This window comes from Micropterus salmoides, unplaced genomic scaffold, assembly GCF_014851395.1.
Source record: "Micropterus salmoides isolate LMB-PRFRI ecotype aquatic unplaced genomic scaffold, ASM1485139v1 Ms_hic_scaffold_837, whole genome shotgun sequence".
Classification (NCBI taxonomy): Eukaryota; Metazoa; Chordata; class Actinopteri; order Centrarchiformes; family Centrarchidae; genus Micropterus; species Micropterus salmoides.
In genome coordinates this window covers 8,670-24,275 of record NW_024044612.1, presented here as the reverse complement: position 1 = coordinate 24,275, position 15,606 = coordinate 8,670, and the positions used below count along the sequence as shown (strand labels likewise).

Here is a 15,606-nt window from a genome sequence, read left to right as displayed (position 1 = left end):
GCATATTGAGCCAAAATATTACAAATCGTGTTTTCAGGGGAGCTCATGTCTTATTAAGAGGAGTAAAGCTCCCCCTGGCTCCCTCGTAATTAGCACACTGGCTGTATAGCCTCTGTTAAATATATACATGCCTGTACCGTCACAAACTGATGCTACAGGGCTTCCCCTACTGCGTTGACCTATGACTGGATTCCCAGTGCGTTACAAACTAACACTGATGGCCCTTGACAATGCGTCCATTTGTGACGAGTTGGGGAGTGAGAACGGGTTGTAGGGATATTTACAATTTTTCCATTCAGAATATAAAAATATAATAGAATTTAATGCAGTTATCAGTAATCAGTTTTTAACTTAAAGGTTCATTGTAAAAGTTTTAATGACAAACTTAAGTTAGTTACCTGTCCAGCAGAAAACAGCCGTGATAACAAAACACGCTCTGTAGCGCTGTTTGTCCGTTGTCGGCTATTGTAGAAACATGACAACAAAATACCTGCCCGGTGTCAATATAGTAAATTACTCAATGGGCCCTTTAATTTACATTACACCACCCCAAAGGTGCGGCGGCCCACCGGGCATTTGCCCACTATGCCAGATTACCAGTCCAGAGTACTCGTACCACACTGTAAAAATACTCTATTACAAGTAAAAGGTCTGCATTGAAAATGTTACTTGAGTATGTAAGTATTAAAAGTAAAAGTTCTCAGTGCAGTAAATTGTCCCTTGTGACTGTTACACTATTATATTCTATCATCAGGTTATTATTCCTCATGTCTTAATGTAAAGCAGGAGTTTACTGCTGTAGTTGTTGAGGTGGAGCTCATTTTGAGCTATTTTGGATCTGACTTCATTATGGATTAATCTGCTGATTATTTTCTCCATTAATCTATTGATTGTTTGATATGTAAACACTTTTTAATAGTGAGAAATACTATCACAATTACACAGAGCCCAAAGTGACACCTGTCTCTTTGCTTTTCTTTCTGAAGAATGGCTCTTGGTTTTGGAGTGACGACTCACCCTTCAGGATGAGTGGTTGGACCAATCAGAGGCAGGGAAATACCAGCGAAGGCGGGGCTTGCATGGAAATGGAACCAAAAAGTAAAAGAAAAAACAAGGATAGTTAAGAAATTGATTATTTCAAAATGAATAAATAACGTATCTTTGAATTGCACAATACTTCATTATTCCTCTTTAAAAACTAAATCCTTCTGTGTGTTTTGTGCTCAGGTGGAAAGCTGCACAGCGCCCCCTGTGGAGAGCTCAGGTTCTACATCTGCTCCACCACAGCCAGGTAGACTAAAGTCTGAAAACAATGTTGGAGGGAGTGTTCAGGTTATTTACTTTAAGTGACACAAAATCTGTTGAGTATCAGATATGGATGTGCGGATCGATACTAAAGTATTGATATTTCTGATACCAATGTTTCCTGCTCTAGGATTGATACTCATATAAAAGGATCGCTATCTAAACTCAGTAATTTGGAGTCGGTGTGTGTTGTTGTGTGGCACCTACAATATTGACATATGCCGCTATGTTGTTTAATATTACATTAAGTTAGTGAAAAAACAGATGATCAACTAACATGATGAATTAATTTTAACATTATTATTTGGGTTGTCAAATGATAGAACTATAGGAAAAATAACTCCTTCTATTTTAACGCAGGATTAATCAAAGTGGGCTACTTTATGATCAGCGACCGGACTGGCTGCTGTCTGTGTGTCTGTGAGAGTCGCCAAAGTAAAACAATCAATTTTGACTCCCCTTCCAACTTTGACTAAAAAATTTGATTTTAGAAGAGAAAAATTTAGCATGAGTAGCATTTGTAACTATTTTAGCCTTCTGACTGACTGTACACATGACATGTTGGTAGTTAACAGTATAACTGTGACTTAAGTTTTAACCAGTCTTGACCAGGGGTCTCATTTATAAAAGTGTGCATAGAAACCTCACTAAAAGTGTACATGCGCCCTAAAGCCACATATATATATGCCCAAAAAATAGTCAGCCCCTTTTCCACTGCAAGGTACCAGCTCAACTCGTCTGGCCTCTGCTCGCCTTTTTTTGGTTTTCCATTGTGGAAAAGTTGTACTTATACCTGCTACTTTTTTTCACCTCTGTCGAGGTTACAAGCGAGCTGAGGCGATGCTAAAAGTCCAAATGTGTGATCGACCATGTGTGTCTGAACCTTGAATCAGCTCATGAAGAAAAATTTTGTATTATCTGCTCACCTTGAATAACTTCTCTGTTTATCTCCAGCTCCTCTTCCAAAGTTGTCCCCAGCGACAGGAAACCAGGTAACAGTTTACTGGTTGTTGTAGCATCCCAGTATGTATGGCAAAGAAATTACTGTTGGACCAGTCAAAACTCTAAGTCCACTTACTAACTTTTTACAGATCTTTCCCACTGGCAACTTTTACCAGTTACTGGCTGCACAATAGACTAAACACTGGAAACACTTCTTAATATAATGCAGGACTATTAAACATCACATAGCAATAACATTTAGATTTTTTCCCCCTCTGTCTCAGGAATCATCCACGGTCCAAGTCTGTTTAATGTTGTGTGGGGCAACAGCTACTTGTTGGCGGAGGAGATTCTCCGCTCGTCCTCCTTCCTCAAGGAGCTCTGGTCTGGTCAGCTGACTCAGCGCTGCTACAACAACTTCATCCAGCAGGAGGCGCTCTATCTGCACAGAGTCAGCAGCACACTGGAGGTCAGAGGTTTAAGATTTTCCTGGTTTGTCTGTTTTTGTCTTTCTACCCATTTATCTCTCTGCCTTTCTTTCTTTACTAAACTATACTCTGATGCTCGTCTACTGACTCATCATGATTGTTTGAATCATGGAGAGACCTCCGCTTTGTTTTGGATATATAATCCGACCCAGAGTTGGCTTTCATCCTATTAGGGAGGTGAACTAACTTCACTGCAAAACATGTTAAACAAATTGTGATTGAATTAAAGGTTCAGTGTGTAATATTACTGAGGATTTATTGACAGAAACGCAATATAAGATCCATAACTATGTTCTCAGTAGTGTATAAAGACCTTACATAATGAACCATTATGTTTTTATTACCTTAGAATCATTTATATCTACATAACCGCCGGCACACCCTCCTATGGAGGTTGCAGTGTTGTGTCATGTTTCTACAGTAGCCGACAACTGACAAACCGTGCTACAGAGCGTGGTTCGTTGTTACGGTGTTCTTCTGCTTGTATAACTCCGGCAGTGTAGACGCCCATCACTACATTAAATGGGTCCGTAGAAGAAGAACAGGAAATAATTATAATAACAAGAATAAGCAGTCTCCGAGTGGTTTATTAGATGTAAGAAGAGAAGTGACATTTGGACAAATGAATGAGCACACATGTTATTTAGCACGAGAGCTGACAGCCAATGGATTTTTATACCTTGAAGCATAAGGAGTCGGGACAGATACAGACAGATGAGGCAAAAAATCACGGACATAATCGGTGTGGATTTTCTCAGATGGAAGGCGACAGATGTTTTCAAAGCGGAGCTGAAGCTATCTGTTTTCTGCTAGAGAGGTAATGAAGTTAGTCGGACTTTAGCGATACTTTAGCTAGAAGCTGGCCATAATCACCGAGAGAAGTGATGTATTTCAGCTGTGGTTCAGGAGGTAGAGCGGAAGGTCAATCCCCAGCTCCTCCAGGCTGCATGTCGAAGTGTCCTTGGGCCAGATACTGAACCCTGAATTTCCTCTATTGGCTGTTCTGCCAGTGTGTGAATGTTAGTTTCTGTTTGAGCACTTAGGCTCAGTGTGTGAATGGTGAATGCAGATGAAGTGTAAAAGCGCTTTGAGTGGTTGAAAAGACTAGAAAGACGCTATACAAATACAGCATTTACATTTCCCCTGTCAGTGGTGTAAAATATGTAGTTGGACTATTCCATGTAGCCTTGTTGTTCTCCAGCGCTGTGGTTTGGCTTTTCCGGTTATGTTGGCGAAACAATCAGCTGATCAGTAATTGGCAATGGTAACGTTAGCTTACAGCCAGCTAAACTTTTACTGCTCTGGTAGAAAAAACACGTAGTTGGATTAATTTCATGTAGTAAAATTCCAGCGCTGTGCTTTGGCTTTGTTGGTTACCTTGGTGAGACAACCAGCTGATTACTAATTGGCAATGAAAATTGCAGCTTCCAGCGTGAAAGATCAGCCAGCAAAACTTTTACTGACCTGTTATAAAGAAATATGTTGTTGGATTGTAATTTAATGTAGTTATTTTACAGTGCTCTGTTATGGCTTTGCAAGGTGGACAGGAAGGTAACGGCACATTTCTGTCCACCTTGCAGAGACAAACCGCTGATGAATAATAATGACAATAAAACGGTAACAGCAGGGAAGCTGAGATCAGCAGCTAAACTTCAGTTGAATACTGCCCTGGTGGAAAACAAATATTTATTTTTGCTGCTAATAGTGACACATAACATGACTGTGTGCCTGTCAAGTGACCATGAAAACTTTCCGAATTTTATTTTTGGATAGTGCTTCGCTACTGTGCACACAAATGTGTAATTTGTACTTTCACATGCTAAATGCCCATTAAAACGCTGCACCGTTTTACCACAAGCTGAAATTCTGGCAGTCAATTCTACTTTGTGTTTCTGTTGTATTTCAAAAAAATAAAAAAGATATGTTGGTAAGATTTGCAGATTGCTTATCTAATTAATTAAGCAAGCGAGAGGAGCCTTGATCCTCACCTGACAATACATTTGTAAACTTCATGTATTATGTGGTTTATAATGGACTGGTGCAGAAACAGTGAGGATTAAATTGTCAGTGGTCATACTTGATGCACTAGATGTGATAGTTTTTAAGATGTTCTTCATTTACTTTGGTATGTTGGTCCAGAAGTTGTAAAATACTGTATTACAGGAGTATGAGACATCCTGTAGCACTTCATTTCTTTATATGGCTGTTTATGGTTTTACTGAATAATCAAGTAAATATAATTTCTTAATATATCTATCTAAAGAAACCTGATTGACTCTATCTCACAGAGGACATCTTTTGTCTTTTCTCAGGAACCGCAACTGTAAATTTGCTTGGATAGGGGAGGGGTTGTGCAATTCGCAACTCTCACCACTAGATGCCACTAAAACTTACACACTGAGCCTTTAAATTAGATAATGTTAGCTTTCCAGCTAATGACGAGTTGCTAACGTTATCTGGTGCAAAATACTATAGTTATTTATCTTTCCACATTACTTCACCAGCTAACACGACCCATATTAATATCCTGTGTACTACCGGTATTATGTCAATGTGTTTTGGCCGGCAAGAAAGGATGTAACAGGACAAAATAAATGTGGAGCGCTTTGTTTCACAAGCCTGTAATGATGAAAGGCAGGGGCAGCTTCATAACATTCAATTTAGACAGCTTCTCCATCGGTCTTAGTCGCTTAAACTTACATGACCCACATAATATACAATAATGTAACCTAATGGCACAGGATAACACCACAGGGGAAGACCCATTCACTACAGTAACATAATTTACTGCGGTCTAACTGATATAAAGTGAAGCAACAATATAATTTGTAATATTCAGTCTAGTTCACTAACCATTTTGTTATCATCCAGTACGTTTAGCTGTGCTCACATTGCTGAGCCCCCGGGGAAAGATACACAAATCGTTCCTGAAACGATCAGACAATCTAATGCTGATGTATCACGCTGGCTAAATGCAGTTAATGTACCGTTATCATGTAACGAGCATGGATTAATTCAACCTCAAGCTGATAAAAAATATTACAGTAACGTTGCAGTGGGAGTTTACCTGAGTTTCCAGGATGTTGTGTGAAGCTGTCTCCTGGTAACTTGGACTTTGTTTAGGCTTGTTTGTTAATTAGAGCGGTGGTTCTCAAATAGGGGTCCAGGGGGTCCCAGCAAAAAATCCATCCATAAGTAACACAGTGACAGAACGTATGACTATATTGTTAATGGATTTCATATACTTTCTGAAATAAATCATCTAAAAGTCAAAATTTTATCAGATGGGCGATCCTGGGACAAACTCTTTTCAAACTTAATGTTTGCACTGCTGTGAATGTGATTTTATTTCCCAGTCTGAGGTGAACTGGTGTGACTGGGCTGTGATGTAAGCGTCTTGTTTGTTCCTGCAGACACTGATGCGTAGTTTACAGGAAGCAGATGAGAACACGAGATCACTGCTGCTGGACACACTTCAACACTACAGCAGCAGAAACCAGGTGAGACAGACAGGCTTTGTTTACAAAGAGCAGTTTTGGTCTCTAATAAGGAGAATAACACCCGATCAGATTAAAAATGCCTCATGTAAGAACCTAGTTTTACGCATGCAAGGAATTTGTGTTGGCGACTAGGTGAGCAACAACAATAAACATACACCTCTAAAAATATAAAGCAATATAATAAATAAATGATATTAGCAGAATTTGAACAAAATGTAATTTAGTTTTTGATTGTGTCCTCCTCCAGAGCCCCCTCACTTCACCTCCCCCACAGTGGCTCCACTTCGCCCTGCAGTCTTTCCACTCTGTGGTTTTGGAGGAGCCGATCTATTGGCTGGTGGCCCTGTCGGCCCGGGCCTGCCTCCGGGACTTTTTGGCTGAGCTCAAGCCTGGTTCCCCGCTGGTGTCTGGGTCTGAGGATAAGGCCTCCAGCATCTACCAGCAGTGGAGTGAAGAGAGTGTAAAGGAGGTCGCCTGGATTCGCAGGTACAGGGATGTGTACAGACATTTTGAGGGGCACGGGCTCAAGTGGAAAAATAGGGCACTTCTGAATTGTTTTTTTATTAAATAACACGTTAAATATACTTAACAGAATTCTTACTCCCTTACCAATTTATTTTAACTCCCTCACACACATGCAATTGTTTTAAAACCTCCCGTCCAGACTAACACAGCAAATCCAAAGACCTAAAACCTAGAAGTTTGAAAACACTGTCACACAATCACTTTTGGCTTCCTGATCATAGCAGTTATGCAAAGAAAAAACGAGGTTGTTGACACTGTTTGTTTTGGTATTTTTATTCAAATATTGTTGGCTACTGCAACACTTTTCTATATTTACATATAGAAAAGTCTTTTCATCCAACTCTCACCAGAAAGTGCAATAATATTTTGTAGGACATCCTGGTATTAGTCACTGTACTTTGAGTGGCAGATTTGATTTCAGCAGCTTCACAGAAGATCATCCCACGCCCAAGAGTCCCTCCTGACATGAGGCCCCTGATTTGTGAGCCAATGGGGTTTGAGCAAGAGTCAGGTATAGGAGGTTAGGTAGTTGTTTTATGTTATCCTAATTTATCCTTTTTACTCTGTGTGTGTGTGTGACAGATACAGAAAGGTGTTAGAGGAATACCAGGACCAGATAGACGTGTTTAAAGCCATAAACATCTTCCACGACTACATGGTGAACCAGAAGAATTTCTACAAGGCTGTGTAAGAACATATGAACCTGAGGATGCATTCAACCCGTTCTCATATCAGGGCACCACATATAGACGCTATGTCAAGACCCTTTAGCACTGGTTTGTACTTGTAGGGCTCCGTGTTCAAATTAGCAAGAATAACTATGCAAGGTCTGGTTAGACTTTCAAATAAAACTGCAACATTGGAAAAACGTTGCTGTTAGGTTAAGTTTGGTTAAGTTTAGGAAAAGTGATGGTTTGGCTTAAAATAACTACTACTACTAAAATGACTTAAATTAAGTTCAATAACGCTACTTACTTAACGTACGTAACTTAGTTAGCTTATGTAACTACACTAAAAGGACTAAACGTTGACTACTTATAGGAGTACTTTTTGAACAATGGTGCTAAAGTGCTTCCCCACAAAAGGGTGCCATTTGCGTTGGTACCAGACGCCAATAGACGCGACAAAGTGTTGGTATTTTACCCTCTGGGAATGAGAACGGGCTGATGTATCTGTCTATAAAACTGACCAATTTTGAAAAAAATCTAATTGCAATTATTTTGACTGATATAGCAATTGTGATTTGTGATACTGGGGGAGTGATCATTTTTACACTATTATTCTCATTCTCAAATGGATTATGGTGTGATTTTTGTGGGAATCTGTACCAAAAAAAGATGTTTTCGGAAGTCTCGAGAACATAATATGTACGCCGGGGCACCTCTGCAGCACGACAATATTTCTTTTAAAATGTTATTTTGGCACACATATCACTTTAACAAATATTGCACCGCCCTATTGCAATTGTGAACTTGGATTAATAGTACAGCCATCTTGATCAGTGTGGGTCTGTAACATGTGTTTCTGCTGCAGGGACTGTGATGTAGGGATGAAAAATTATGAAGAGGAGCAGGGTGGCCTCGCTGGTGAAGGTGAGACGCCACATCTTACAGTGCATTTTGTTTTCTCTTTATTTTTTACAAATGGTGTATGAGATAACTGCGTATGTAGTACAAGTTGTGACAGTATTCCATTGTATTTTACTTTGTTGTATTGCATTTTATTAACACTTTGCAATTTTTATCTATGAAAGGTGCTATATAAATAAACGTTACTTTCTAACTTTACTTACAGTAAAAATAATAATAATTGTAATGGTGACACTACTAGCAGTTTAAGAAGTAGCGTAAGTTTTTGTAAATTTGAAATACAGCTGTGGAGAGTAGAAGTGGTAGTAGTAGACCTACCAGTTGTAGTAATATAACTATAGTAGAAGTACATCTATAATTGAAAGTGGCAGCACTAGAGTAGTTGTACTATAGTAATACTATCTGTAGTAGTAGTATATGCATGGGTACAGCTAAAGTAAAGAAGTAGTGGGTAGTAGTGTGGGTTAGAGGTACCAGTATTAGTAGAAGTTAAAGATATATAGATTATAAATATTACTATTAAAGTATCATTGGTATTATTATTACTAATACTACTATATAATTATTAGTAGTAATACATTAATCTTTAACAAGTCATTTAATTAGATTTTCTTATTTATTTCTTTAGGACATTAGATAACTTCTTTCACCTTCAACTGAATCTCTCTATTTTCAGGGTTTTTCCAAACAGGAAGGAAGTGACTTCTCTTCTACAAGTTTGTGTGTAGTTACAATACATTGTACCTAGAATGAGTGCTCTACTTCCTGTTCACCTTGCTTGCAAACATCAAGGAGTTGAGGGACAGCGCATATTAAAGCATATTCCACTTGTTTGGATTTCTCTTGTGAATGTGGAGGTAAAAACTTTGGTTATCATTTGTTAGATTGAACGATATTATTAGCTTGTTTACTGTATTTACTTTTTCTACCAACTCCACTATGTTGCTGTTCTTCTACTAGATGAAGGATTTTCTGGATAAGAGAGCGTCTGTAAAAGAAAAATAATGAACAAACTGACAATTACTTTCCTCTTTATTGACCATTTAAAAATAGATTTAGTTTGGTTTATTGTCTTACTTTATTTGACAGGGGCAGTACTTATTGAAAATATGCCAGTGAACCAGAAAGGCTACTTTTCATCTGCAGTCGTATTTAAACAGTACTGTAGTACTTTTTATAGAAAGTATACAAAGGGATAAATTACAGTACATAAAATGTAAAGGCGACTCATTTCATTATAAAACATTGTAACAAAATACTGAGATGGAAGCTCAGGTAAACTCCCAATGTAACGTTGCAGTAAGAGTTTTATCAGCTGCAGGTGTAAGTAATCCATGCCCGTTACATGATCACGTTACATTTACTACATTTAGCCGACGTGCTACAGCGTTAGCTCGCCTGCTGCTTTTCTGCAAATATCTTTACTATCTGTAAAATCTGTCACTGGAGGCTCAGCAATATCAGCACAGCTACATGTATTGGATAATGAAACGGTTAGTGAGCTGGAATGGATATTATAATGAGATAGTGTCACACTTTATAACAGTAACACCGCTTAACTGTAACTAGTGTTAGTGGATGGCTCTTCCTTCCTCTAGGTTGTTGTGACCTTTTTGTTGCAGTGTTTTATATTATGTGGGTCAAGTTAGTTACAGCGACTGAGAGGTGGAGAAGCTGTGAACCTGAGTATTGGTAAAACCACAATAAACAACTGAACGTTACCAAGCCAACAGCAGCAGGTCCGAGCTACTGTAGCGTTAGCTGGCTGCTCCTGGCTTCAGCACATAAAACTTCCTTGTTGTTTTGTATCCTTACGTGGAGCCTGTGTTTGCTGTGAGCCGGTTGTTTTATGGTGTTAGTGGACGGCATGTCGTTAGCTGCCGTGTTGTCGCTGTAGTACGAGAAAGGCTCGGGAGCGCGCACAGGGCTGAATCCGACCCGGAGACCCCACGTTAAAAGCAGAATAGTGGCTGATGCAAGCAACGGAGAAAACAGGCGTGTGCTTCATTTCTAAGTGAGTTTTGAGCCTACTGAAAATGAGGCAATGAAAATTTGATTAAATTAATTGAAAAACTTACATATGGTCCCTTTAAGGATTTAAATGCCTAACTGTATTTTCACAGTGTGCTTTTAGTATTTTATTTATATATGTATATACTTCTTCCACCATTGATTGTATGTGTGTAAACATGTAAATAAATACTAGTCGTTCAATAAGCCAGTCTATTTATTAGTCATTATTTATAGATATGGATTATTACTATGTAGCACTGAGGGTTTGTTGTAAATGCAAGACATTTACATGTAGGGGAGTATTTCCACAGTGTGTTAGTAGTACTTTTACTTAAGTAAGATAATCTGAATACTTGTTCCACTTCTGGTGCTTTTTACAGTGACGGTTATCTGAGTAAATAGTACGTATAACTAGCTAATAAGATCATTTAAACCTGAATGGATCAGGTGGGTCAGTGATTTTCTGGGTGAGTTCAGCACCATGGACAGAAACAGCGGACGACAACCTGTCTGTCCATCACCTGCTGTTTCTTTCACTGTGAGTTACTGGATCAACTCTAAATGGGGTATTTATACATATGTCTGAATTTTACTACACAGAGTACCGGCTAGTGTAGGCTGCTAAACATTACACCTGATCTTCATCAACTGCAGAGCAAACTGGAGACATGGCAGGACTGTGTGTCAGTTCATGGCTCCTGATGTTATCCAGATGTTTCTGATCCAAGTGTTCATCCTCCCGGAGACTCGGACAGAGTTTGCTTCATCTTTACTCATAACTGCTCTTCATGTGTTGTCTTCATTAACTGCTTCATCCTCTCTCATCTCCTCTTCCTCTGCACGAATGGTCTTCTTATGAACAGCTCCACTGCTGGGGTAACCTCCATCACCCCAAACACCAGCTGCACATCTACAAGATAAAAACAAGGATACTAAGACATGTTTGATCCACATGAAGTCACAAACTGGATCATTAAGAAGGGGAGCAGATCTGCTTCAGTCCACACTGCAATGTTTCAATTCAACCACAAGAGGGCGCAATGAGTAAATTTACTTTGATAATTTACATTTAGCTGATAATGCCGAAATACCTTTTCTTAAGTCAAGGTAATGAGGGCAGGGCTTTTACTTGTAGTGGAGTGCTTTCACAGGGTGGTATTAATACTTTTACTTCAGTAATGGATATGTTTAAACGAAGGGTAACACAGAAGGCTGACATGTTAAAGCAGGAAATAGCAGGGAGGGAAACTAAACGGCTCAAACATGAGCAGAGATTCTCACACCCATCCAAACAGGAAGTAGTACAATGAAAGCAGTCGGTGTAATTTCCCAAATACTAGATCAGCACTTTTCCTCTTCCTCTTCTTGGACTTTTTGGTTTTGATCATTTCCCAAAATTGACACATCCTTTTTGTTTCAGCGAGGTATAAGAAGCTGTAGAAACACTAGAAATAATATTAAAATATTAAAAGCTATAGATAAGTGTAGGAATTACTGTATGTCTCTATAAATAGTTTTGCTCTGATGAATTTGACTGAGGAACACACAGAGACCTCTTGAAAAAAGCCTCTTTCCACTGAGTTTTACGGCTATCACTAATCACTGTCACACCTGCTGGAGAAATGTATAATGTTCTTTGTCAGCTAAAAGACAATACAACAAGGGGATTACTTTCTCCTTCATGTCCCTCTGTTTTACCTTCTACACTGACTCAAGCAGCCAATCATCTACTCACTGTATTTCTTTTTAAAAACTTGGTTTAGATTACTGCAATAAACTTGAGTTGAGGCACAAACCATTAAATCCAGGGGGCTTTTTGAATCCAGTCCCTTTCTTTATTTCATGTAACATTATTTGTCTCTGCATGCTGTAAATGTTTTTAAATTTTATATGGAAAGTACTGTAACAAAAATATTTTTTAATAAAATTCAATTACAGTATAAAAGCTATGATCAAAAAACAGACATAGTGTTACATTGTGACACTTTTTCCTGCAAAGGGTTTGACCAGGGTGACTGTGTCACAAGGTGTAGTACTTCCTCATTTTAGGAGAGAAAAATCATCACATTACACACTTTGGGTTTGTCACGCTGTAGGTAAGAGTTGCTTATTTAAATATGTCATCACATCATAATCTTTGACTGTCAAAACAATGTGATTATTATTTTATGCATTATAAAACTAATCCTCTGGAAGACTATAATGATAGCCTAATAAACATTGTGTGTGTGTGTACGATGAAAGTGAAAGCCACAAAAAAACAGCGCTTAACACTATTTCACGAATTTTTTCAAGAGTCTAATTTACAGCAGTATTATCAGTTAGGTTATATTAATGTTAAAAGTTCTTTTTTTGAATGATAATACATTTCCTGTGATATGTTGACAGTTTTACATGTGAGAGCTACTCCTAATGTTGAAGCTTTTTACAGCTGCTGAATAAAAACTTCACGCTGAGGGTTAATTCAGAATAGCTTGTTTAATTGTTGAAATTCCATCAGAGAGCTGGAGTGACAGTGAGGAGCACCAGCTTCAAGATTTAAAGGATGTTTAGATTTTTCCCTCTTAACCCAAAACATTTTGGAGGTTTGTGAACTGCTTTATAAGACACAACACATGCATCTCATGTGGTCTGGGCTCTGTGGTCAGTTTAAAACAAGAAGTCACATCACATCCAGAGGAACAAAAAAATGATCTCACTGTAGGAGAAGTGAAACCAAAGACAAACTACAAGACTGGATTTCAACCCTGATCAGAAACATGCTAATTTTCTACAAAGATATGTTTTATTTGTGTAATTTATATGAAAAAAATAACAGGCAAAACGCCTTTTGTCCTTTTAAAACAATTGTTTTTAATTTTCAGGAGTCTAGGATGTTGCGTTCAAAGATGGAGTCCTTTGACAGAGTGTCCTTCAGGACCTGCAGTGTTTTGTTGTTCATCATTCTTCTGATAGAGTCTGTTGGAGGTAATTTCAATGCAAAACACTTCAGTAGCACACTGATGACACAGCTCAGCAAAAAGCAAAAATAGGAATCCATTTCTGAAACAACGACTTGGTCAGAAGAGGTGATAAAAATATATGCTAATGCCAACATCAGGGCTCAACATTATACTTTCTTTGCAACTGGCCTCACCTGGCCAGTGTGTTTGAAACTCATTGATGGTGAGGGTGAAGATTTGCTATAAAAGGCAGCAGTGCAGAGAAGAAGACGGTAAATGTTTTATTAGGTAGTAAACACATTCAACATGTTTGGAAAGGTTAAAATATTTTGGTGGAAAACACTTTCTAATGTACACTGCTCAAAACAATTAACACTCCACATCATCAAAGTATAACATAATATTGATTAAACTTCAGGGATATCAATCTGTCCAGTTAGGAAGCACAAGTGATTGTGAATCAGTGTCAATGTCAGACTTCCTCTAGTAACATCTGTAGTCAAAGCCCAACACTGTGCAGCTCGATCAGCCTTTGCCAGAGAGCACCATAATTGGCAGGTTCGCCATCGGCACCCGGTTCTCTTCAAAGATGAGAGCAGGTTGGCTGTTGTGACAGCAACATAATCCAGCAGTACTGGTTTGGTGGTGGCTCAGGGATTAGTCTGGGAAGGCATATCGTTGGAGAGTTGCACTGACCTCCGAGTGCTATCTAGAGTCACTCACAAAGATATACACTAAAACCCACTGTCCTAATTCCTCCTCTCTTTCTCCTCAGGTGCTGTCTCCTCGCCCATCATACAGGTTGTCTCAGATAACAGTGACAGTGTGGTGTTTCAGTGTGAGTCTGAAGGCTGGTATCCAGAGCCTGAGGTGTTCTGGCTGGACGGTGAGGGAAACCTCCTCACTGCTGGACCTACAGAGACAGTCAGAGGTCCTGATGACCTCTATACTGTCAGCAGCAGAGTGACTGTGGAGAAGAGACACAGCAACAACTTCACCTGTAGAGTCCAACAGAAGGACCCTCAACCAGACCAGAGACACTCACATCCAGGTTGCAGGTTAGAACGAGTTCTGTGTAAATTATGCATAATGTTGTTGCATAATGTTAGTGTTTTAGTTTGAAAAAGTTTAAGTCTAGTCTGATATAAATGTGTCATGCTGTTCTGTGTTTCATAATTTCAGCTGGTTTCTTCATGGATCAGTCCTCTTTGATAGGGATCGGGATCTTCACCATTGTTGTTTATTCTCCTGTCTTGTTGCTTTTTATTTTAATACTGACACGGAAACGTAAGTCACATATTAACACATATTTTCCTTTTTTATGTCAAGTTACTCTCAGAGCTCTTCATTGGCTACAGTTATACATAGTGGTTAATTCCAAAGTATCCATATACTATATAGCACAATGTTCATGATTTAATACTAACGTATATTTTAATACAATGAAGGCAAATGAACAAAATAGGAAATATAAAATGTGGTACAGATGGTGCAGAGGTAGCACTCAGAGGAGGGGGAGATCAGAGGAAACAAGAACATCCACCATAATATGGGGTCTAAGAAGAAGAAAATAAAGAAGTGGCACTCGTCTCAGATGCTTTGTTCCTCATATTGGAATGAAAACTTAAATGTTGTACCTGTAATGCAAAATGTCTTTTCTCCATTTTGATGTAAAAATATTTTCAGCTCAACCATCATATTTCTGTTTCTGCTTTAGTTTCTCATTTTCAGATGTTTTCCACGAAACCGCGGAATCGGGGAGAAGCTGGGGAACGAAGAGAACGTGCAGACCAACGGAGAAAGGAAAAGAGAGATGTAGAAAAAACAATTCAGCTATGGAAGACAGAGAAAAAACTTAAAAACAAACATGACATCATTAAAGAAAAGAAGGGGAAAGAACAAAGTGAAAGCGGAGAAGACCGAGGAGCTGCAGAGGACACTTCAGTCAGTGAAGACGATGGACAGAAATAAGATGCCCTCATGATACAGCAGGAAGAACTGTGGAGATGAAACCTGAACTTCAGGAAGAGCAACACAGAGACAGCTGACAGTTTATAACACAATGCACGCTGCAAAGCAGTTTTTCATACAATGTGACTTTAAAATAAACTAACAGAGATTATTAAATCTGTTTTAAAGACAAAAGACAAGCAGAGGAACACGTCACCAGTGCAGCAATGTGACTCGATGACAATGAAGCTCTGCGGCACAGAGGAAGAAGAATTATTTATTATTGTAATACTTATTTCATCTGGTAGTTACTGATTGCATGTGAATACAAATCCGAGGTACTTGTACTTTA

The 15,606-nt window shown here is 38.7% G+C and overlaps 2 protein-coding genes across 2 annotated transcripts; both read left to right on the top strand.

Annotated features, from left to right (window-relative positions):
• The first annotated feature begins 990 nt into the window (after positions 1 to 990).
• LOC119894676 lies at positions 991 to 10,206 on the top strand. Its single transcript, XM_038707325.1, has 9 exons — positions 991 to 1,098; positions 1,228 to 1,291; positions 2,260 to 2,297; positions 2,532 to 2,716; positions 6,149 to 6,235; positions 6,483 to 6,721; positions 7,343 to 7,447; positions 8,294 to 8,352; positions 9,026 to 10,206. Exons 1-9 carry the CDS (start codon positions 1,026 to 1,028, stop codon positions 9,049 to 9,051), a joined length of 876 nt encoding a protein of 291 aa, XP_038563253.1. The 5' UTR covers positions 991 to 1,025; the 3' UTR covers positions 9,052 to 10,206.
• A 2,207-nt stretch (positions 10,207 to 12,413) lies between these two features.
• Positions 12,414 to 15,606, top strand: LOC119894674. Its single transcript, XM_038707324.1, has 5 exons — positions 12,414 to 12,458; positions 13,227 to 13,329; positions 14,080 to 14,362; positions 14,487 to 14,591; positions 15,022 to 15,606. The coding sequence occupies exons 2-5, from the start codon at positions 13,236 to 13,238 to the stop codon at positions 15,161 to 15,163; spliced, it is 624 nt and encodes a 207-aa protein (XP_038563252.1). The 5' UTR covers positions 12,414 to 12,458; positions 13,227 to 13,235; the 3' UTR covers positions 15,164 to 15,606.

Excerpts from the sequence above, each read along its gene's own strand:
- LOC119894674 (XM_038707324.1), top strand. The coding sequence starts at position 13,236 with ATGTTGCGTTCAAAGATGGAGTCCTTTGACAGAGTGTCCTTCAGGACC. Across the intron at positions 13,330-14,079 it reads TCTGATAGAGTCTGTTGGAG|GTGCTGTCTCCTCGCCCATC; the intron begins GTAATTTCAATG and ends CTTTCTCCTCAG. Across the intron at positions 14,363-14,486 it reads CACTCACATCCAGGTTGCAG|CTGGTTTCTTCATGGATCAG; the intron begins GTTAGAACGAGT and ends TCATAATTTCAG.
- LOC119894676 (XM_038707325.1), top strand. The coding sequence starts at position 1,026 with ATGAGTGGTTGGACCAATCAGAGGCAGGGAAATACCAGCGAAGGCGGG. Across the intron at positions 2,298-2,531 it reads CCCCAGCGACAGGAAACCAG|GAATCATCCACGGTCCAAGT; the intron begins GTAACAGTTTAC and ends CCTCTGTCTCAG. Across the intron at positions 7,448-8,293 it reads AAGAATTTCTACAAGGCTGT|GGACTGTGATGTAGGGATGA; the intron begins GTAAGAACATAT and ends TTTCTGCTGCAG.